The sequence below is a fragment of the Anabas testudineus genome, chromosome 23, assembly GCF_900324465.2.
Source record: "Anabas testudineus chromosome 23, fAnaTes1.2, whole genome shotgun sequence".
Taxonomy (NCBI): domain Eukaryota; kingdom Metazoa; phylum Chordata; class Actinopteri; order Anabantiformes; family Anabantidae; genus Anabas; species Anabas testudineus.
In genome coordinates, this window is record NC_046631.1 from 10,568,602 (window position 1) to 10,592,454 (window position 23,853).

Consider the following 23,853-nt stretch of genomic DNA (forward strand, 5'->3'; position numbering starts at 1 on the left):
GGTGTGATGTGTAAACCTGCAGATGTAACACACGAGATGTGAAACTGATTTTAGTTGTCAACAGGAAACGGGCGGTGCAGAGGACACAATGAGCAGACGTTATTTCATTAGTTTTATTTACACGCAATTTTTGAAATGCAGAAACAAAATGCAACGCATTAACAGTATCAGTGTCACAGCCAGTGTTTGTATATTTTAAATCAAGCCATTTAAATCTGGAGGGAAAAAAACAAGACATTGGGAGGACCAACGCACATTAACACAAATGCCAAGAGAGCTGCATGGAAAAGCAAAAAGGGGAAAGATCCTGTACGATGAATACTACAGCTTATAAACAAACCCTGCCTGCGGGCCAGCTCATGTTTTCAATGATTCTACATGCGAAGAGTTCAAAGGTTAAGGTGTAGTGTAAGAAAAATAAAGGAGGAAGTCAGTCTGGCAATGTGACTAACACAAAATTTGTAAGTTGGGTTTTTGCGTTAGGTTAGGATTATGTGAAACACCTCATCAAGGCTGAGTGAGCGATCACACAGTCGCAGGTCATGTGCACAACAAGTCAACCTGAGCAAAGCTTCCAGAGTCTCACGCTGTCCAAAGGGTGGTCTTAAAGCTACTTGGCAACATTTAGCCCGGGTGTCATTTACGTGAAGTGTCTTTTAGAGTCCACATAGCGTAGGTGTTTCCTGTGCATCACTGAGCTGAGAGCATGTTTGGAGGCAGTGGGGGGACAATACCAAATTCACGGTAACAGAAGTTGTCAAAGGGGGGGGGGGGACAAACAACCTCAGCAACTCCAAAGCAGGAGGTGAAGCTTAAAGTCTCGAGTGAGTGCTGAGAATATCTTGTCTTGCATCCATGACGTGGCTGGTGGGTAATCGAAGGTTATGTCCATGGCATCATTCCCTGAGAGCGAAGAACTGCGCACATCGAGCAAAAACACACATTTCATTGTAAAAGAAAAGGGGGCATCACTCACTCAACCTGCTGAAGTTCCTCAAATGTTCGTTTCTGAATACCTCGACTACTTTGGATCGACCACAGTGGTTCAGAATACTTGTGGGTTTTTTGCTAAATGAGTGGCACTCGTTGAAAAGGCTCAGGTGGAGATATGGAAGTTGACTTTTTTTGTTTCTAGACCTAGACTTTAGTCACACACAGACCTAGACCTACACCTCTGGCTACAGGGAGAAGAAGAAACCAGAATGGATGAATCAACGTAGGATCTAATCAACTGGGGAAGTAAAAGAGTTGTAGGTAAATTGCTACTTAACAGATGATGATCACATGAACTCTAAAACATCCACATTTACAAAAAGAAGTATGTGTTAAAGGAAGAAGAAACCCTATAAAAAATAACCCATCAATAGCTGAGATTTTAGGGTCAAAATATAATAAAATCATTCTCTTTCAATTAATAAATACATCATCCAGACTCCATAAAAATAACACATTAAAAAACATCACAGATAAAACAAGAAATAAATTAAGGATATCACGAGAGTCATGTCATTTTTCAGCTTTTTAAAATGAGTGAATGACTCATAATTCCTATTTAAACAAATTCACTGAGAGGCAGCACTCTGAGCAAACTCCCTTTAACGACAGACATCCTTTAATTACTGAACACAGTGCAGATCTGAGAGCAACGTTTGCACCGAGCTGTGCATTTAGTCTATTTAGACCTTTTATACAAACAGAATAATTACAATTTGTTTAAAGCAACCAGACAAAAAAGGGGAGGGGGGTGCGCCAAAGTGCTGCCTCTGACTCTTTCCTTTCTCCTCAAAGTCATTATTGCTGGTGTGATTGAGACAAAGGGGGAGTTGGGAGGGAGGTGAGGAGTGGAAGGGACAAGCATGAGTGGAGAAAAGTACAAATAATAAGCACCATTTTGAAATTTCAGTTCACCATCTTCTCCTTAGCACCTTTTCCCCCCTCAGGGCCTGTGGAGAAAAGAAAAGAAAAAAAAAATAGACCCTGCTAGAGATACAGTTTCCACGTCACCTCCATCCTGTTTGCAAAAAGCCGGGAAGGTTGTGGGGGGGCGTTCAGTGGAGAGAATATATTGGTAAATGTGATGCAGATGATCTTGGCAGCATAAGCAGTAGGTTTCTTGTCATATCCCTGGCAAGAAAAGCAAGCGTTTGTTGTTTGGTAGACCTCCGACATCTCTTCTGTCCATTTGAATGCCCACGGGAGCTTCAGTCCACCTTTCCCTGCTGCAGAAGAGTTCATAAAATGCTCGTCTTCTCCTCTGCTCCAAGCTCCATATCTGTTTTGTTCTTAGTGTGCTTGTAGTGAAGTCGTGCACTTGCTTATTTCATAATCCAATACCCTGTCTCCTAAGCATGCACAGTGAGCGTGTTTTACGTGTCAAGGTTAATTCAGTTACGGTCATCTCCAGGCAGTGTGTGTCTGTTTTTTGTTTTTGTTTTTTTTGTCTCTTTTTATTTCTTCTTCCCCATTTTCTAAAGCACAAAAGTGTCTGATAACAAATGCACAAATGTTTGTATATTTTTTTCTTTAATAATACATCTCCAGCTTCTCATTTTTCCTCTGATGGTTTTGGAGCGTTACACAAAGACACGATTGTGTCTGTTGATTTTCAGGATCTTTCCCAGTCTCTGCTTGGCAGTGGCCATTCCTTTTTTGGGCCGTTTGCCTGAGGAAAAAAACAAAAAGAAGCACAGGGTTACCTCATTAGAAAAGAGACAAGACTACACTTATAAAGAGACAGAAAGAGATGCTTCTATACTACACTTAGAAACAGACAGAAGGAGGCAGGACTACACATAGAAGCTGTAGGTAGGATAGGGTAGTGGGTTAGATCACTGCCTTCCATGTGGGAGACCAGGGTTCAAATCCTACCTCTGGCTGTGTCTCTTTCTAATTGTAGTGTAGTCTTGTCTCTTTGTTTCTCATCTGTTTGTGAAACAAAGAGACAAGACTACACTTACTACACTACACTTAGAAAGAGAGAGACAGAAGGAGGCAGGACTACACTTGATCACTGTAGGTAGGATAGGGTAGTGGGTTAGATCACTGCCTTCCATGTGGGTGACCAGGGTTCAAATCCTACCTCCGGCTGCTCTAGCTGTGTCCCATCTAACAATTCAAACAACTAACTGCTACGGCATACACAAGGACGCCAGGACAGTGAGGGGGGAGATGTATCATCCCCCCCTCAAAGATTAAGTGTTTAGATACATGTATCTGAACTATAGACACTAGTCCAGACAGAGGTACATACACTAATAACTGATGACATGGGATTACACCTACAGTGGTCTGTTGTTGGGACGAGATCACTGGATCCTCCCCGGGAAGTTGGTGGGGGAAGAAGACAGTGAAGAGTTGAGTGGAATGATAGTGACTATCCATAGGTCTGTGTGAGGGAGGTAGATAGGTAGGAGCTGCTTGTGACCTAAGGCGAGCTTACATTTTTTGTATAGAGACACTTAGAAATAAATGTATGTAAGATTGATAATGTACATAACTAATCTTTCATTAATAGTTAATATTTTAATGACATTTAATTTTCTAAGTGTCTCTATACAAAAGGTAAAACAAAATGATTGTGACACCTCAGTGTCTTGTCACAAGCAGCTCCTACCTATCTACCTCCCTCACACAGACCTATGGATAGTCACTATCATTCCACTCAACTCTTACACTGTCATCTTCCCCCACCAACTTCCCGGGGAGGATCCAGTGATCTCGTCCCAACAACAGACCACTTTAGGTGTAATCCCATGTCATCAGTTATTAGTGTATGTACCTCTGTCTGGACTAGTGTAGTCTACAAGCTCAGGTATAGTTCAGATACATGTATCTAAACACTTAATCTTTGAGGGGGGGATGATACATCTCCCCCCTCACTGTCCTGGCGTCCTTGTGTATGCCGTAGCAGTTAGTTGTTTGAATTGTTAGATGGGACACAGCTAGAGCAGCCGGAGATAGGATTTGAACCCTGGTCACCCACATGGAAGGCAGTGATCTAACCCACTACCCTATCCTACCTACAGTGATCAAGTGTAGTCTTGCCTCCTTCTGTCTCTCTCTTTCTAAGTGTAGTGTAGTAAGTGTAGTCTTGTCTCTTTGTTTCACAAACAGATGAGAAACAAAGAGACAAGAATACACTACACTTAGAAAGAGACACAGCCGGAGGTAGGATTTGAACCCTGGTCTCCCACATGGAAGGCAGTGATCTAACCCACTACCCTATCCTACCTACAGCTTTTATGTGTAGTCCTGCCTGCTTCTGTCTCTCTCTTTATATAAGTGTAGTGTAGTGTAGTCCCTTTGTTTCTCATCTGTTTGTGAAATAAAGAGACAAGACTACACTTAGAAAGAGAGAGACAGAAGGTGGCAGGACTACACATAGAAGCTGTAGGATAGGGTAGTGGGTTAGATCACTGCCTTCCATGTGGGAGACCAGGCTTCAAATCCTACTCCCTGTGTAACAATTCAAACAACTAACTGCTACGGCAAAGGGGAGCCAGTCAGCGAGACCAGTGTTTTGATAGATAGGTCAGAACTATACCTGACCTTGTAGACATACACTACTAACTGATGACATGGGATTACACCTAAAATGGTTGTTGGGACGAGATCACTGGATCCTCCCCGGGAAGTTGGTGGGGGAAGATGACAGTGAAGTGAAGATTCCAATGAATCATAGTGACTATGGTTCGTGTAGATAGGTAGGAGGCTTGTGAGGAGGCAAGCTTACATCACTGAGGTGCAAGCGTTTGCCTATATAATTTTTGTATGAACAAAGAGACTTAGGGTAAGAAAGAGACAACACTACCTATAGACAAACAGATAAAGAAACCTTTTTATTTGTTATGTAACTATACTTTCCCTTTGCCTGTTTATCATGTTTACATGTCTTTTATTTGCACAACACTCATTCTCATTTCAACTTGCCGTTCTTACACATAATTTCCACCATCAGTTTTACACAGTACATCACCACATGTCGTACATTTCAGTTACTGTTTTGTGTTGCACAGTGTGTTCTTCTACTGTTTGCGCTAGGAATGACAATAAAGCTTCTAGACTAGACGACGACAACAACAAACCTTTTGTTGCCTGGTTGCTGACAGGTGGAGGGTTGGGGGCATTCCTCTTTGAGGGGTGCAGAGGTGGAGACATTGAGGGATCACAGTATTGGTAGTCCATCTCTGGGCTGGTGGTGTGGGTCCGGCTAAGAGGGCTAGGGAGCCCCTGATTGTCCCAGGCCTCGCTGCTGCTGTTTCCCTGGCTGTCAATCGGGCTCTTGTCCACCTGCAGGTGGCGCTGGTGCTGAGCCACCTCCCTCTGCTCCACTAGCGAACACTGGCTCGAACTAGACCACCAAGACTCCTGGGAGGAGGATACCTTCTCCGGCTTGGAGGAGCACAGCAGACCAGCCATAGACAGCATCCCCTGAATGGCCTCTTCTGTGGTCGGTGAGGTAGGACGTTCTCTGCAGCGGCCAGAAACGACACGATCAGTAAAATAATACACAGCTTAGTAATAATGGAGCCTTGGAGCCACCATTTCCAATATGTCTGAATATATTTCTCACCGTTTGAGTGGTTTGTGTTTGTGCCTGAGTTTCTGGCCAGACTGGTCCAGCTCTATGGTGTGCCCTGAGCCTTTCTCCTCCTCCTCCTCATCTTCCTCCTCTTCCTGGGAACTCTCTGAATCCTCGTCAGACGAGGATGATGTTGACAATGCTTTGTGCTACGTTGGCAAAGCAATTTATGAAGATATATCAGCAATCAAAGAATTAATAGATGAAAAATAATGTTTGTGTAAAAAAAAAAAACAGCCTTTGACAAAGTGCTGCACATATTTACCTCTGTAGGAGAGTCACTGTCTGACTCTTCATCTGACACGCTGGAGTGTCCTGAGACTTCTTCCCTGAGTTCAGTCTTTACCCCCTCTAGACCCCCTAAGGAAACAACATGCCATCAGCTGAAGGTGCTGACACACTCCTGAGTGCAGTATCTATGCCAATATACAGTCACATTAACCACAGTCTTTGCTGACTTACTGAGGAGTGTGGGTTTCTCAACTGCGCTGTGCTGCTCTTCGCCGTCCTGTATCCTCTCCGACTTCACATCCATACAACTCTTTAGTGGACCTTGGCAAACAGATGACCTATCCCCCTCCGTTTTAACCGGGCTCCTGCCTGGCCGCCTCATGTCTCTGCAAACAGGAATTAAAGGAATAAATAACAGATGTTTGTGTTCACAAAACACAGAATCTTAGCTAATGCATTTTTTGTCTAATTACCTACATTATGTTAAATAATTGTAATGTTTTTGTCTTGTTTTCTTTCTGTAATCATGTAGTTTGTTATTGAATTAAGCTGCCAACCACTTGATTGACCAGTGTCTGAATTAATAAACTGCTCTCACTTGATGATCCTGCCGTTGACCAGCATTAGCCGTAGGTGGTTGTCCTCTAAAGACTCTGCAGCAGCAGCTGCTGATGCAGTTGACACTTTGTTGAGCTTCCCGTGAACCTTGGCACAGAACGCAGCATCCTGAGTGGTACAGTTCAGAGTTAGTGCACACAATCCATTTAGTGTTTTAGTCCACAGCTATGGAATTGCTGATGCAGACACAGTACAGGCTGTGGCTCCCATATAACATGATGGAACAATATATATTCCACTCATTTGCTCCTTTGTTCTCACCTCCTCAAGCGGTCCCACTTCCAGCCTCTTCAGCACCTCCTTGGTATGTTGCTCTAAGATGTCCAGGTTGGAGGGCACCTTAGGGCCATGCTGCTGCTGCTGCTGCTCCCTCAGCCGCCTGGCAGCTCTTCTCGCCCGCCGAGCCTGGCACAGCCTCTCCAGTGTGGAGCGAGTGGCCGGGCAGCCAGTCAGTCCAACTCCGCACCCACTTCCCTGAGATTTCACTGGCTTGCTGCCACTGACTGGTTCCTCCTGCAGAATAAATATCAAAACACATTCAGTGCAGTCAAGGGTCTACTATTAGCGTCCATAAAGTTCAAATACTGAATATTTCTTTTCGAAAACAACATATTGTAACACATATTTCAGTTAGAATTTTCTAAACAGCGACTTCTGAATAAAGGACGTCCTCTTGTAGAGAATTATTTTCCACAGTGCAGCGTCAGGTTTCTATGGCACCTTGAACTGATGCATTTCCTTATCCTTCTTACCTCCAGGTAGCGAATTTCCTTGGTCAGCTCCTTAATGAGATGGTTAGGCCTGATATTGTCTGGTACCTCACTGGTTGGCTCAATCACCTGCAAAGCCACAACAGACCTCAATCAGACAGGAGAACTGAACCGAAAGACTCTGATACACGAGCTTAAGATAAGAAGAAGCAAGTAGAGCTTCTACTGGAGCTCAGGTGCTGTGTAACAACAAGCATCTGGACTGAAGGTGAAGCTATACAGAGATGACCGTGAGAACGCTAACTGACTCCCACCTCTCTTTTCAACCAAGTCTTCAGTGCACTGATTAAAGCCTTGACTCCCTCCACTATGTAGGCTGGTGGTGGACAGTTGTCTTCACGTAGCTCTAAAAGAAAATAAAAGAAAAGTTGCACAAGATTTAAACTAAACTAAAAGAAAACCTGGCTGACTTTTATAAAAAGTCAAACAACCAAATTATTTATTTAAAGCTGTACACGTTTTTCTACCAATGTTACAATTTTATGAGGATTATTTTTCTGACAAGTCTGAAACATAAAAAACAGACTCACCTTTTAACATTTCCAGGAGGTTCTTGGCCACATACCAACAGATGGCCTCGAAATAAGGAAACTTGAAGAGGTCTGGGGTTTTCAAACGACGCTCCATTTCATAACACCTGTGAACCAACATATGAAAAAACAAGAGTTTAGAGATAAACCAACCGCTAATTAGCGTCTTCATTACATCAAACTACGTATAATTAAACCATTTTAGTATAAGTATGAGCGAATTACCTGAGCTGCATGCCAATATTGAGGTTGTGAAGGAAGTTCCCTCCAAATGCCATGCAATCCTGAGAGGTGAGAACAGCATGGATCCAGCCTGCAGGTGGAGCCAGAGCACAAAAGTTAACAGCTCGTCCCCTGACTGATTAGCAACCACACAATACTCACAAGCCAAAATCACACCTTAAAACTGATTACACATGATCAAATATGCACTATGTGAGAGGGGTCTGCAGGAAGAGGTGAAATGTGCAGCAATATCTCACCAAACTGCCTGAATATCGCAACACCCCCATGTGTACGTACAAAAACAAACTTCTTATCCTCCCACACAGACGTACAAAGAGATAAGTTGTCTTTTACTACGATGTGCCCCCCCTCAGATAAACATGTTCTTTATAAGACAGAAACTGAGAGAAAGCAGAGTCGGGGGGGGGGTGATGTAAGGCTGATCGACAGGCCTGATAATGCAGTGGCTGACTGACCTACTGTGCTCTCTGACCCCAACTTAATTCCCACCTCTCCACACCCTCTCTAGCAAAAGCTCTCTTTTACAATGCTGCATCAGCCTGCTGAGAAAGCATGGAGCTGGAAGACGGATTGAGGACGTCAAGCAGTTGACGGGCTGAACTGAGCTTTGTCTTGCTCAGAGCAATGGGGGAGAGCAAAGGAACTCCATCGGCTTCATCCTTTGAGGGTCTGACTGACTGATGGATAATCGTATGACAGGAGATGTTAGCTTCACTTTTGTGAATGACACCGTGTCCTGTTAGACACATGAAGCCAAACATCTTTTTACCCTCTTAGCACAACTTCTAACAACAACAAAGCTTGGTAGAGGAATGTAAAATGTCAAAGTCACGTGCAGGAAAAAGCTGTCTGTAGCATTACTGCTTCTTTCATCATATTGCACAACTGCTCTGTTTCACTTCAGTTTTCCATTGTAATTGTGATCATTAGGAACTGTTTGGCCTGGTGCGCAGGAACAAATGTGATCTATTACTTTCCCTTGGCAATGATAGAGCACTTTTAAGAAGGCTCCTTTTTCCTGGCAGGAGCCTTGTGAAGCATGATTTATTTTAACTTTTGGATGCATGTGAGAACAAACAAATCTATACAGGTGAGCTGTGTTGATGAGGAACAGTTAGAAACAGCTCTGCCATATTTCTGTGTTTCTAAATTTTGTTTTGGTTGGAAACCACAAAATAGGTGTTTTCACACCCAATGTTTTAGGTTCAGCTAAACTGGCTCTGATGCGTTTCCCCTGGTTAGTGTGGTGAATAGGCTGTCCATCCAAACCTGCTGCAGACCAGACCAAAAAAAAAAGAAAAGGTCATGGTCTGATTCCAACCAGACTCTGATGCGGCTTGTTTGTGGGCTGAAATTTCAGCATTGTGTGACAGCAGTTATATGATTTTAGTATAAATCTAACAGCTAAAGAAGTCATCTTATCAGAACGCAGTCCTGTGCAAAGATTTTAGGCATTTTAGGATTATACAATTCAATCAGCGAGATGACTAAAAAGTCCAAAATTACTTCTGCAGCACCACAACAATCCTAAACATACAGAGAGTCATGAAGAACTAACTTCTTAGACAAGTCAAGTAAATAGTCCTGCAGTAGATCACATGGTCCAACAAGAAACACTAGTGAGTCAATCTGAGATTATCTATAGAAACAGAAGCAACTAAGACACCATAAACATCTTCAGGGTGTTTGGAACAACCTAATTAGGTTACGTCATGTATGAACTGCTGTCAGTCTTCAAAATTTGATTTTCCCTAAAAGGGTCCTGACTCTGTAGACAGGCATTTGCAGAAACAGCCTACTAATAGTCCTTAGTTCAATGGTAAAAAAGCCAGAGGGAACATGAACCTGAGCTGAACTAAAACAACATTTTTTCCCTTTGACTAAATGAAATGAACAGAAATACACATGTAAAAACTCCTAAAAGTCTGAACTAGAGGTTCGTTGGACACAAACAGTACTAGTGTTACATAAAAGCAAATTACAGACCTGTAGGAAGGAGCAGCGTGGTTCCTTGAGGTACAACACACTTGTAACACTTTTCCACTTTATCCCCAAAAAACACTTCGCTCTGATTAGGCGAGGAGCTCCATGCCTCATATAGTGCAAGATTAGTGGGAGTGGGTTTGATCAAGTAGAAAATCTTTTCACCCTGCAAAAATCAGATAAAGAGGAGTTGGGGTTAAGAGACACTGAACTTTGACACTCAACACTATAATGTTGTGTGTTTGAGAATTGCGGCTTTGATGAAAACAACCACCCACACTCTGTCTGAAATTAATGTCAAGCTACAGTTCATAGAAGAGACAAAGGGGGGAAATCATTACAATGGACACCGCAGTGCAGCCCCTGGAGCTGTATGATGAATAAATGTGATGTGAGAAGTGAGGTGACCTTTCGGTATCTCTGGCCAATCAGCTGCAACTGTCTGCCCTAAATACCTCAGTTTATTGAATCCACTTCACAAATGTAAGGGCAGCTTGAGCACATAATGAATTTGTCTTTTTGACACAGCTCTTCACTGATTTTGTCCACACTTACCCAGAGAACATGGTACCAGACAGAAGTGCCACCAAAGTCTATGTGGAAATCTGTGTAGCTGTCCTTGACCCCCATAAGGCAGTACTTCTGGACAAAAGGTTTTGGGAAGAAAGAGTCGTCCGGCCAGTAGTTCTCTACCCAGGACATCTTCTGAGCCACGTCAGGAACCTCCACCAACTCTGACATCCTGGGGGACAATACAATATATTGTATTTTCAAACTACCTCAAAGCCATAAAGATCCACATTTAATTCCTGGGTTCCCTCTGTATGTATGATGAGCATGATACTTAAAAACTCAGCTAATGACTGATATTTAATGACCATAAATTAAAATTTCTAATTCTGCTTAAGATAAACTGGCACGAAATGCAAAGACGGGAAATATATTTGATTGATTTTATGTATGCATTTCTTTTTTTTAAATATAAGCTCACATTGTAACCACAGCAAAAGGTGCATAGGAATTAAGTTGTCAACAATTGTTATAACGCTTCATAACTGGATGACTATTTGCTTACTGCAGCTCTTTCTTTAGCCAACACAGTGAATAAAATGCAGCATAGCTTACTTAGTGTCAGAGAACTCCAGGCTGATGAGGTTGAGCACCTTGGGTCGATTCAACTTGGTGAAATACTTGATAAACTCGCTGAGCTTCATCTTGCTGTCCGCCTGCCGTGCCACGTCTATCACATCAGTGACTTTGTTACCACCTAGTTGGGAGATGAGCACAGTTTAGTCTATAAAATATCAGATGGAAAGATTATTAGTACGTGATTTTTAAATATTTTAAAATGTTTTAATTTGCTGCCAAGTGGGTGTATGGGTCATTGAGGTCAGTGGCCTGCTGGCATCTCCATGTGCTTTTAGAGCTCAAGCCCTGAGGGAAACTGGCATCAATATGGCAGTATGGGGAGGGGTTGTACTGAGAAGCAAGTGAGACAATCTGTCAATCTGTCCAGCCCAGCAGTCCCTGAGGAGAGCGAGTGGGTGGAGGTGAAATGGCTAGTGCCTTTAATACCTATGTGCGCGTGGGAGACCTGAAGCATAAAGAGAAACGCACATATTGATGTGAGAATGAGTGCAAGGGATGTATGTGGTGTGTTTACACGTATGAGACAGAAAACAGATGCTTAAAAAGGAAAAAGAAAAAACAGAGCTAACAGTTGGGACACTACAAATCACACTTGACACACAGGGCCGGAAGTAAGACCGGGGTGCAGTGTGCGTAGCGAGACAGCTGGTTGCTGTATTTTACCCACACCCCTCCCACACACCTTTTTTTATTATCCCTTTGCATGTTCTCTCTCACTCACATGCAGCTACACACACAGACACCTCTGAAGCCCAGCTGGCCAGCGTCTGATGACAGAGAACAGCTGGAGTAGAGGCCGTCAGTCACACAGTGAGAGACAAAGCTGCCTGGAAACCACACAGCACCAAACACCAGCTTCACAAACACCACAGCCAGAAGAAGTAGAAAAAAAAAAACTTTATAAATAACCGAGAAACACAGCCCTGCTGTACAACCTTAAGAGGCACTTGGGGTACCTGATGTCCAACATAATCCCTATGATATTATAATTTATTATTATAAAGGTAATTTTTGCATGCTTGAATAAAAGAGAACTCCGTTTTTTTTCCATTACTTATTGATTATATTGAGAAAATATGTGCTTCTTTATCAGAATTTAAGACTTATACAAACTAACTAATGCATTTATATCAAGATGAAACAACTTATGATTGCTATTATTAACTGTTAGGATGACATATCTGTAGGGATACATTTCCTTTTTGTATATTTTATTATACTGTAGTAGCCCTATGCTACTTCACTAGTATAAACACAATATTTTAGGTGCTATCCAGCAGCTGATCACATCTTCAGAAGCAATTTTCTTATGACACTATAAAATTAAAATGATAAAATATGCCCCTGAAGCACAGCTTAAGTTTAAATACTTCCAAAGGTAGTGCCTCTAGGACATATATGATAATATCTATGATACTGCTATATTTTAACATATGCTTATAGAAATACTTAATCATCAGAAGTTTCTGCCCCAGGGTTAAATCATAAGCAGAAGTTTTTTCTCAGGCATCTGTCACAACGTTTTTTATATTTCTTGGCTGGTAACAATAAAAGCAGAGACTGTAAATATGACAGGAGAGGGTGAAAGGGATAACACATCAAAAGATGCCAGCTGTAAGTCTCCATAATTTATTCCTGATTTTCTTTATTGTATGTTGAAAAGAATGTGTCTGCACACCAGCACCAGTGTCACATTCCAAAAATACTGTGGTACGTAGAAAACTGAAATAAAGCCGTAGGCTTAAATTTTTGGATGGTCTTTATTATACCAATCATCAGTAAAAGCTGTATTAAGGCAACCTCCTTCATAACAATAACACTTGCATTTCTTAGCTCTCCTGCACTGAGCTCAGTCGTTGACCACACACTGAGCTGACCCCGCAACTGCTTAGGACATGACCATTAACTTCTGTTCTATTGTCTTTCAACTGTAAGAAATGTAAACCTACACTCAGTCCCTGGTCACAACACCTGTGCCTTGGCTTAATGCTCAATAGGGCATGGGAGAGAGAGAGATGAGTGAGAGAGGGAGTCTGTAATCTGAACTTAATGATAAAAACACCGGTGGGCTTGGTAATGGGCTTGTAATAGGAGCTGGGAAGTGGCGGTCTGTTTCAGTAAGAAGCATAGTGGTCATAGAGAGGGCAGTGAAAGCTTAGCCCTCACTCATTTAGAACTCATTCAGCCATCGCCTGATGCCTGATAAGTGGGTTAAAACCTCATGAACCTGGAAACCTGTTCATATTGACACACAGATGGCGCCTGCTCAGCGATGGCCACTTAGCTGGCTGGTGTTGGGTGGTTTCATTAGCTTTTAAGCAGGCTCAAGCAGCGACGTATTCCAATCACAGAGGCCACATCCTTCCCAATGGATAAACACTAATGTGTTATTGTACATTTGATACAGCTGACAGCAGCCGTGTCTATGCTGCAGAATAAATTGTGTTCATTAGCAAGTGGCCTTACCCACATACTGTTCCACATCTCTGACAGAGAAAGTAGGCGGTGGTAGTTTGAGTCCCAGGCCCTCCATCTCTGTAATCGCTATGGGGTAGTTGAAGCCGTGCCTCTCCAGGTACCTGGGTGTGACATGTTCACCCTTCATCTGGATCAGAATTTCTTCAGCACTGAAACAAGAACATATGTTCACTTAATTTAATGCATTGTTATGTGAATAAGAGGTTTTAAAATAAGGGGTTATGATATACAGTGAATTCAAATCTATGCTGTCATCTATACATGGTTACAGAGACTACAGAAAAAATACCACAGGTATGTAATTACTGTCCATTGCATGATATTTAAAAGGTACCGTGATTTAAACCAGTGGTTACTGTAAGTGAATTCAAAGATCATTGTTTTATTTACAAAAACGTATTAAAGAACATAGCTAGTACGATACATTAGTCAATTGATCAACTGGTGCCATCAGCACCCAGGGACTCTGTACCTTGTTAAGCCAACTTGGCTAAGGCTTAACCCTTGCTGGTTGGGTTAATGGGCAACACAGTTAATGTGCATGTAGTCAAATGGATATCTACCTGGGGAAGGTCCTGCTCTGCAGCTCCTTGATAAATACTGGTGTGCCGGCCTGCACCGGCTTTGATCCATCATCTGGCTCTGTGTAGTCATGCCTGTGCCAGTTGTTGCGCTTTTTCACTGCAACATACAGATAGGTTGGAGGTTGATGGGGTTGGTTGTTTCTAATTTCATCATGTCTGTTCTCCCACAGAGTGGTAAATTACGCACATCACCACCACTTTTCGTAAGGACATTAATTCACTACTCAACCCCTGTGCTAAGAGATAGAGGAGCTTGTTCAACCAAAGTGGATGGCTTGTAACACTATTCAATTAGCCTGGTAATGACTGGCCTTTGTGCTCCCTCCCAAAGAAAAAAATTTGACTTGATCAACACTGTAGAAAGTAGCTCTTTGGTCAGACACAGGGATCGGAGGGAACAATAAGCTCATGTAAATAAGGCACAGATTTAGAGGATAGTGTCTGATAAGTGAGAAATGTTAAGACAGGGGAAAGAAACAAACAAGAAAACACGCCACTAATGAGAGAGGGCATTACTCACTCAGGGAGGGTCCGTGTACAACATCACAGTTGGGACAGTGGTAAACATCGATATCCACAGCATGATGCTCTTCTACCTGCACACAACTGGGAACAGACAAGAGATACACAGTAAGATCAGGTTCACGCTTTTTCCAACACGCTGGAGAACAATTTAGGATTTATCCAAAGAGAAAAATCTCATGTAGCACACCTTCATTTTGTTTTTAGGAAAACTGTTAAGAAATGAAGATCGCTAGCGATTAATAACACAGGTATGCACACAAAAAAAGAATTGGAGCATGGACAAAATTTGAGGCCTTGTCAAGATAAAACATATTAATAACACTCAAGTTAAGGTCAGACTTTGCCAAACCCCCCCATGTGTTACAAGAAGAGAAGTCAAGGGTTACAGGTTTGGGATGAACACTCAACTGGATCTGGAAAATGACCTTTACTCTGCTTTTGTTTTCCAACAAAAGTTCTGCAACTGCAGCTATACTCATCAGGACCAAGAGACTTGAAGCACATTTCATTGCCTTTGCATAATAGTAATGTAACATAAGACTCTTTCTGGCCCTGTTATTGATACTACATTCACATCATGTTGTTTGGGCCAACTTTGCAATCAGTCAAGCCAGAAAAAATGTTCACATCAGGCTCCAAGTTGTAATTCAAATTCAGCGATATCAGGAATTTCTGACACTTATGACATCTCCCAGTTGGTGAAAAGAACCACAGATGTGTCAACAAAGTCAAGGTAAAATGACTGCAAAATTAAATATTAACATTCATACAATCATTTCAGTTTATTTAACTAGCTAAAGCCATTTGCTGGCATCTGGCTTCACTTGCTAATAAACTAAATTAAGTAATGCAGCCAAAGTAGCTTAAATCGACAACTTGATAAAGTGACTACAGCGCTAGAGGTGTGGGTAACTATTTCTGAAGACGGCAAACGTCCTGGATGTTTTCCTGTTGTTCCTATTCTGCATGCAACCCTTGAGTTCAACGTAAGGTCAAAATCTCTGCAGGACAAACTGCTTGGGCATTGAGTTTTGTCTCGTTCTCACGTTTTCTCCCATAGATCTGCAACAGTGTCTCTCACACGACTACCCCCGACTGTCCTGCAACAGCCAAACCACAGGCACCAGCACACATGCATTCCTCTGTTGCATACCAGAGCTCCATTCCAGAGCAGCATGGTTGGAAAAGCAACCAAGCTGCCATTCAGCCTGAACAGACACGAAGAGTTTTGTGTTTGTGTGACTGAAGCATGTGCAGTGGTCATTTTTAGGGTTAAGTGATGTGCATAAAGACGTGTAGAGGTCACACACAAAGGACCCACTGAGCTTAACAGGCTTACTCGTTATGGTGATTTGACATGTGAAGTCAAAACTTATTTGTATTTCCTCACTTGACTTGGTGTAAAGTAAATGCACGAGGTTTACAAATGATTTAAAACCAGTTACAATGCATCCAGAACATCTTACTACCTCCAAGTACTAACATAACGTCTCATAAGACCAAGACGAATGTGACTGTTTCACTTCCTCTGCTTGTTTTCATTCAGCTGATTAAGAAACATTCAGCTAAGCACCATTAGCTCTGTGACAGCTGACCACAAGGAAGGAATTACACAAGGCGATCTACAGCAAAATGGCATGCAAACTAAAGCGAAACCTGCTATTTGCCATTTTCAAACCAAGTACACTCAAAAGGTATAAAATACAGGTTTTTAGCTAATGTAACCTCTGTTTTTAAATACAAAAGCCTGCAGGAGGTATGGTGCTGACTGCAGCCTGCTATCAGCTTTGATCTACAAGGAATTGCAGGAAACTGTAAAGGAAATAAAGCAGAGGGCCATTAACTCATCAGGAAGTGGTGAGCTTGTGTGAATACCCTCTACCTCCCCACACATCAACAATAGCTGCTTCTTCGCAGTAGACTGTATACAACTTGGTGCTATTTTAGGCTGCACAGCAAACATTTACATTCTTGGAAAGACCATCACTAATGCAAACAAGTGTACTGTCATTTTTTTATTGAGGTGGGTAAAAGGGCAATAACATGCATTTAGCTGCTATACTAATTCTGATGACTTCCTACAACAAACACATTAGCACATGTACTCAGCAACTCGTGGTATACATTCTGCCATTAGGTGGACATTTTTATATCAAATGGTTTCCTTTTTACAACTTAATTTCTTCTACACTTCCATAACATTGCATCTGCAAAGAAAAGAAAAAAGCTTAAATAGCACTCCTGCTCCAGCACCTGAGCGAGCGGATGACCAACAATAACACTGCACAGTGCTTGGCTGTAGTATTAGGCCCAGCTCACATATGTTGGATCTTGGTTCAAACATGTGTCTGTTCACAGAGGAAAGCATGAGTCACAGCTCTCTGCCACTGGGTTTGTCAAGATGTGCGAGAGCAGTGTGTGCGAAGCTGCAGTGACCTCAGTGTCCTCATTTCACTTGGTACTTTCCTTTATGTAACGCCGCACTGGGAAATCAGGGCACTGTGCCACATTCGCTGGTCTGACTCAGCGTATGTGTCACCTGTAATGATTACCACTTATCAAGGCAACCAGACTTGTGAAAGTGCGTGGACATGAGGCACCAAATGCAAAAAGAGAGGGAGGAAACTCAACTCAAAGTAAGAGTGCCAAGTATTTCCTGCCTTGCTCAGGCATGATTGTGTATTGCATCATCGCAAAGCTGATGAGTGTGCAAGCAGTTCTTGAACCAATGTGAAGCTCATTTGCTTGGAAAGCAGCTGATGCAAGGATCAGAATAGGGGGAACTGAGCAGACATAGGCTTAATACTGAAGAAGGTAGTGTTATTGTATGTTGTATGATAATAAGGGAGCTTATTTGTAAATCTGTCAATTTACAACATACGATAAAAATAAAACACTGCAGCAGATTACCAAAACATCCCTTCCTGGATGTGAGGAGATGTGTGTACTTGGCTAAACCCATGCCATCAACAGCCCCCTTCCCTGAACTTCCTCTCATCAAGTGCCTCCTTCCTGTGTGACTGAGAGGGCTTATTCATTAGTCCATGCACTGTGAGGGGTTCATTGTCCTCCATGATCTGTGAAAAAACACAAAGGCTGGAGGCGGGCATTGCCATTATTTTGAGCTCTAAATAACCGCTCTGCATGGGGCAGTGACACGCCTGCATTAGAGACCTGGCAGATCCCTAATGGATGTCTGGTAGAGATAGAGAGGAGGACAGTTAAACACACCTGGCAATCTTTTTCTACCCCAGAGGAGTACCTGACTCCTTAATGCACTCTGTCAGAGCTTGCATAAACTTTGCTAGACCTGGATCTGTCAGGACTCAATGAGAGATGGCTGGGTGATCAGTCATTTGGGCCTAAGTGGTTAAATAGTTTAGCTCAATTGTAAAAGTTGCCTAACATCTGTGCAGTGGTTACAGCTTGAAGGAGACTATGGCCCTCTCTGTAGTCAGCTGGTAAACAGCAAAGGAGGATCACTTTGCTGTTTATTGGGCATGAGAGAGAGCCCCGGGGAGTTTTAACAACTTAAGTGTTTTTGGTGCAGGTTCTGTTGCCTCGAGGCTCCTCTCCTAAGCTCTGCTTTCACAAGTTTTCAATGTGGCTGTCTTAAGGCTTCCAGTGACCCTGTAAAACCTACAAAGTCATCTGTCTTGTGATTGTCTGCAGGTGAAATACATCCGCCAACAAACTGAGCCAGAACTCTACTAAAGAGTTTTCTGGATGCAATCAACTCTCTAAACTTATTGATAAGCACTTCACAATGTCAGAAAATTATAAAGAGGTTATTGTTGTGAAGATGACACATACGTAAATAGTTTTCAAATGACTTTACTGGCAGAGTGGTTCACTTTATATTTTAGCCAGCACTGACAGTTTTCCATTGATTGTTTTTGATATGATGAGATAAAAATCTACTCCCTAATTAGATGTAATGGAGAGATTACAAAACCAACTTTTGCACTGCAAGACAGAATCGCTACATCTTTAATGTCATAATTCAAACTGACGAGTAATCAATACGTGAGGCTGTTGACCCTTAATCAACATTGATCAAGCTGAAAGGAGTGCAGTTTCCCTGCCCCCCGGAGACAGGCTTACTAATGAATGTAAACATAGCTTTTAACAAGAGCTATGAGGCTGCTCTTTTTTTTGGCCAATTAACTTATCAGACATCTTAACAGATGACCTGAAATGTCTCCTTTATGGGCAACAGAGGTTTAAAAAAAAAAAAAAGAAATATCGTTCCACATGTCCATCCATCTACTTAGCATAAACACTAAAAAGGCACTCTGTAGAGGCTATCCATCTCTCTTTAGTGTGCTCACACTGTGCGACATTGACGGATTGTGCATTGAACTTGGCTCGCTGGAGCACCCATCAATCTTTCCCCCTGTCTCTCATCAAGCCCACCGTCCATACTTAAAATCAGACAACATGCAGACTAGAGTTCCTGACACCTACACAGGGGTAAACCCTGTGATCTGACATGACCCACTGAGGATTTCCAGAAATCCAAGTGCACTCCACAGTGTTGACGTAAATCAGCATCTTGGAAACACTGGAAACAACTCATTTACAGAGGCAAGTCTTGTAATTAGGTGAGTCTCTAAATGGTAAATAGCAGAGTTCAAACAAACATTTGTAATCTAAACCATAGGCTCTAGCAGGCTTTGGTTTCAGTGTGTTCAGTAGCAGAGACTTAAACACATTCATTTACACACTATTATTATTTCTTTCAACTTCTGTAATGTTTTTATTTTCTTTTGTTCCATCCATGCGGATTACAAAAAGCAGTCAAATCAAACAAATCAGGAAGGAAAACTACTCTTAGGTTGAACTGTTCACCACTCAAACATAAAAAACCTGTCACGAAGGGTCAAGTATAGATGTTCTTTGACAGGACATTAGTCCAATGCTGATAAAGCACACAGTGTTCTGACTGCTTGAGTCCTCAACTCACTAAAACCCCAGGCACTACTGTGTATTGAGATGGTGAGAGATACAGGTGATGGAAAACAGGACACTCTCCAGAAACTGAGGCAGCAAGACAAGTCCCCCACACAAACACTATCTCAGTTAGTACACTGACAAACAGGCACTAGGAGGTTTTGCTCTTCTCCTTTCCAATACTGGCATGCCATCATCCATAGCCAGAGAATATCCCTATCCTTCTGGCCAACGTCGTGGGAAAGAGGCTGGAAATGTGACTGTTTTTGGAGCTCTGCTGCATGTGTGTGTGTATGTGCTTATTAGTCATCAATGGGGGAAGCTCCAACATTTGTTCCTTTCTTGTTGGCACATGACATACAGCCAGCCAGTCTTTTTTGGCTCTGACACACCACAAATCCTGGCCGGCAAGTTTTTTTGGCAGTACGCTTAATGTGGTTACGCAATGGCTTCCGTCATTTCAACACGAGCAAAAACAGATTATTGTATTCATAAACAGTTGCTGTGGAGATGCGCCTACACAGGATGATTCAAAAGATCGAAGAATGGGATGTGTGTAACTTTTGTCTAATACAGATTATAGATTTAGGGCTACGGTGATAAAAAGCGACAGTGCCATAAAGTCAAGTTTTGCCTGAGACACAGTATATAATTTGACAACATTAAAACACTTTCTTGATCGCAATAGAGAAAACATCTCCTTCCCTCTCATAGGATTAGCTCAGCTACACTGCAGTCTTGTCTATTGTCTTGCAGGTTTATAGAGCTTGATAAAGGAGCTGAACTCTAATATTTACAGTTTTACTAATACCTAAGTCAACTTCTCAACAGAGTGACAACAGCTCAGAATGATCTTGTCCACAAAGCAAGGAGGGTTTGCTGCGGAAACTGGTTGTAGACAACAGCTGGTTTGACTGATATCTGAGTTTCTAGGCAATACTTTCACATATACACAATAGGAGGTGCATTACACAATAATAAAATCCCCATTACGATTACGAACAGACACCTCCCACCTACAGCATGAATCATACAAGCTTTAATAACACAAATGGCCCACTTAAAATCAGTTTTGCTGATAAGGTGTTCAAAAAACACAACATAGGATAAGAAAAGATCATAAGAAGCCCATATACATGTGCATATCAATCCCCCTGTCCACCACTAGGGGCCCCTGCCATGTGCCTCCTCTGCTTGAAAGGGGATTTAAATTTCTCAAGCTGTCAATCAAAATGCCGACCATAACAAGCTCCTTGTTCTCTACCATTTGCTTTACACTAAAGTAAACCATAACAATATATATATATTATTAAATAGGATTACATTCACATTTTCAAATATGTTTATATGGCCAAGAAAACATGTATATTATAACATACACATTGTGTCTACACAATCAGAAGTTGATTATTAAATATAGCTAATGTAAAAAAGTTTAAGTGACAGAAGATTACTACCTAGAATAACCTGATTTAGTGATCCAGATTGTGAACTTAATGCCTCACACTGCCACACTTGGCTGATTTAAGTGGCTCTTTATCACAGTAAAGCCAATATTAAACTTATCTCTGAAAGGGTGGTGAGGGAAAAAGCAAACATGCCGCTGTTGTGATCCTGCCAAGCTTTTGATCACTTACATTGACTGACACAGTTCGGCAACCGTGCTAGATCCGCATATTAGTAGATAAAACTATTTGCTATGGGGCTCTTTTTTGGTCAAAAATGCTGATTTATAACGTGATTACAGTAAGAAAACACCCCCCCGTTTGTTTTAGACTCATGGGTAGAACAGTAAAGTAAATATAAGCCTGTTTCCGTGAGCGAAACCCCACTTTCTTTGGTGAAGTCGAGTCAATAGACGGTTTAAAACCCCCGTCGCCCACTGCTAACGCTAGCGAGCTAAGTTAGCTCCCAGTCAACACCGCTTTAAAAAGCGTCGCCTTTCTTTAATAAACAACTCGTGTTCGTCGTGTCCCGTGGGCTACACCTCTGAGGAACATCATAACCTACATACCTGCCGTGGAACCAGTCTTTACAGATGTCGCACTCGATCATAAACCGGCTCACATCGTAGGGCTGCCGGCAGACACAGTACAGCGGGACCGCCGCCATCTTCCTACTATCCCCAAACAACGCAGGAATGAAGCGGGGCGGAGATTAAGTCGGCGTCCGGAAACACCCGAGGGAGAGCCGAGTCCCCCCGAGCTCCACACGAGATCCGCCATTCTAGGCAATCCCACCTCTGACGTCAGTTTCCAAATTATTCATTTCCATCTGCTTGTGTAGGCACCAACAATAGACATAAACTTTCCCAACAAAGGAATGATATAATGGTTCTGTTTTGGGCATTTTTCTCAATTTACAATCGATCATCTTAAAGGTTTTAATCTAAATAAATAAGTGTGAGCCTCATAAACCACAGGGAGCAAATTATACATTTCAAAAATTAGACACTTTATTGATCCCCATAGGGAAACGACATGTATATATTATTTCAGTTAGTATTATGTGAGATAAGATGTGTTTTAAGGTGTTTAAATACTTACTTTTACTAAATTTCACTCCATCATTTAAGCCAAGAAACCTCATGATTAGCTACAAATTACTCCAAGCAATGTATTCAATCCCAAATTGTGAAGTGCCTTCAATTATCAATTAAAACATAAATAATGCACAAAAATTATCCTACATTTTAAACTATTTGTACAAAGGGTTTCAGCTCATCTCTTCCAAACTCCAAATTCCTACTTTCAAATTTGCAGCATCAGCACCGACCGATCAAAAACCAATCTACACAGCTACATAATGCAAAGAATACGTGTGCACAAAATGTTTGAGTTTATTTGCATAGTTCCTTGTGTTTTCACACCTCTCCTCAGCAAAGACTTAGTTCATCAGTTCTTCTTTTTAACTTATGGCAGACGTGCAAAAACCAAAACACAATATCCAGCCCTGATATGTCTCCTTGGAGCGTGTCTGACATGCTCTACGTGCTTGTGTGGAGAATAGCAATGGGACCACCGACCCACAGCTTGATCTGTGAGCTGACAGCACCCATCCCCCCACACGCCCATCTGTGCTGCTCTGCATAGGCAAGCAGGCTTGGTGCATGCATGCAGAGACTCATGAGCGCTCTCTGCACAGAGGACACATGTGTTTCAGTAGGTTCTGCAGATCTCATCCTGTTTTGTTTTTTGTTTTTTTTTTGTGTGTGTGCATTCTCAGTCTACTGTAAGACATAAAGATCTCTTTTGTCCTCAGGATGATAATAGCAGCCTGCACGACTTGGTTTTAGTAGGTCATTATCACGCCTTCACGTTAGGTTTTGTCTTGTCAGGCCGGTGTGAGCAATGCAAGTCCACGTCTTGTGTGCAGATCTACCACAGGCCTGTAAACACTCCTGGAAGTTAATTAACCCTTTGTAAGTGGAGGCCAGTGCTTCTTAAGATGGTATAGTGTCACTATGAATTGATAGTTATGTATAACTTCTGCACTTTGTACATGAATGCTATCAACTCTAAAATAAAATAGTTTCTGTTTTCATTAGAACCGTTGGTGGTGCTAAGCCCGGGGACCATAGCAAACCTTTATTTGTTTACCTTTTATTGAATTAAAAAGAACAAGGAGTAATAACAATGTTTAGACATGTGTTTACAGAGTGCAACACCCGCTGGAGCGATACAAAGAGGAGAAAGTCATATTTTGACATAGTTTTGTCGTCTAACACTCTTAAAAAAGATAAAACTGAAACTGAAAGAAGTCTGTTTCAAATGACAAGAGATTCAGATGAATATAATCTATTAGAATTACAGAATATGCTCATGACAGGATATATAAATTCTGACCTAAACTGTGTTTAAGTTGTGGAATTAAAACTAAATTGCTGATTCACTCAGCGCTTAGTGCCACTTCACTCAGATGTTATAGCATCACTGTGCAGAGTTATGCATGTGCAGAGTGAGAAACCAGAAGCTGAAAGGGGAAAGTTTGTCTATGCTCGCATTAAATCTCAGTATAAGGCCCGAGTAGGAGTTTGAAACCAGGAACTAGGGGTGTGGACTGCAAATTAACCACAGCCAGACACTCTATATCTGTTGCTTTACATAGCTACAGTACATGCGTGTGAAAATGTTTATCTGTATAGCCCTTGCCAAAACAAATTCAGAAATATTAAAATCATGACAGTTTGGATTGGAGAAGTGGTC

At 41.9% G+C, this 23,853-nt stretch overlaps 1 protein-coding gene across 1 annotated transcript; it reads right to left on the bottom strand.

The window, feature by feature from the left end:
* Nucleotides 1–99: 99 nt before the first annotated feature.
* Nucleotides 100–21,770, bottom strand: kdm7aa (lysine (K)-specific demethylase 7Aa). The gene is made up of 18 exons (XM_026362932.1): nt 21,663–21,770; nt 14,691–14,776; nt 14,150–14,267; nt 13,575–13,735; nt 11,085–11,226; nt 10,515–10,701; nt 9,963–10,125; nt 7,956–8,043; nt 7,731–7,837; nt 7,455–7,546; nt 7,183–7,269; nt 6,692–6,943; nt 6,411–6,538; nt 6,044–6,198; nt 5,847–5,941; nt 5,573–5,730; nt 5,085–5,470; nt 100–2,662 (listed from the first exon to the last, which is right to left on the bottom strand). Exons 1-18 carry the CDS (start codon nt 21,758–21,760, stop codon nt 2,574–2,576), a joined length of 2,592 nt encoding a protein of 863 aa, XP_026218717.1. The 5' UTR covers nt 21,761–21,770; the 3' UTR covers nt 100–2,573.
* Between the last annotated feature and the right edge of the window lie 2,083 nt (nt 21,771–23,853).

What these genes read in the sequence shown, in the direction of transcription:
- kdm7aa (XM_026362932.1), bottom strand. Translation starts at nt 21,760, where the DNA reads ATGGCGGCGGTCCCGCTGTACTGTGTCTGCCGGCAGCCCTACGATGTG. An exon ending in AAAGACTGGTTCCACGGCAG is followed by an intron (nt 14,777 to 21,662) that starts GTATGTAGGTTA and finishes GTCTGTTCCCAG; the next exon opens with TTGTGTGCAGGTAGAAGAGC. An exon ending in TCTGGTACCATGTTCTCTGG is followed by an intron (nt 10,126 to 10,514) that starts GTAAGTGTGGAC and finishes TGATTTTTGCAG; the next exon opens with GGTGAAAAGATTTTCTACTT.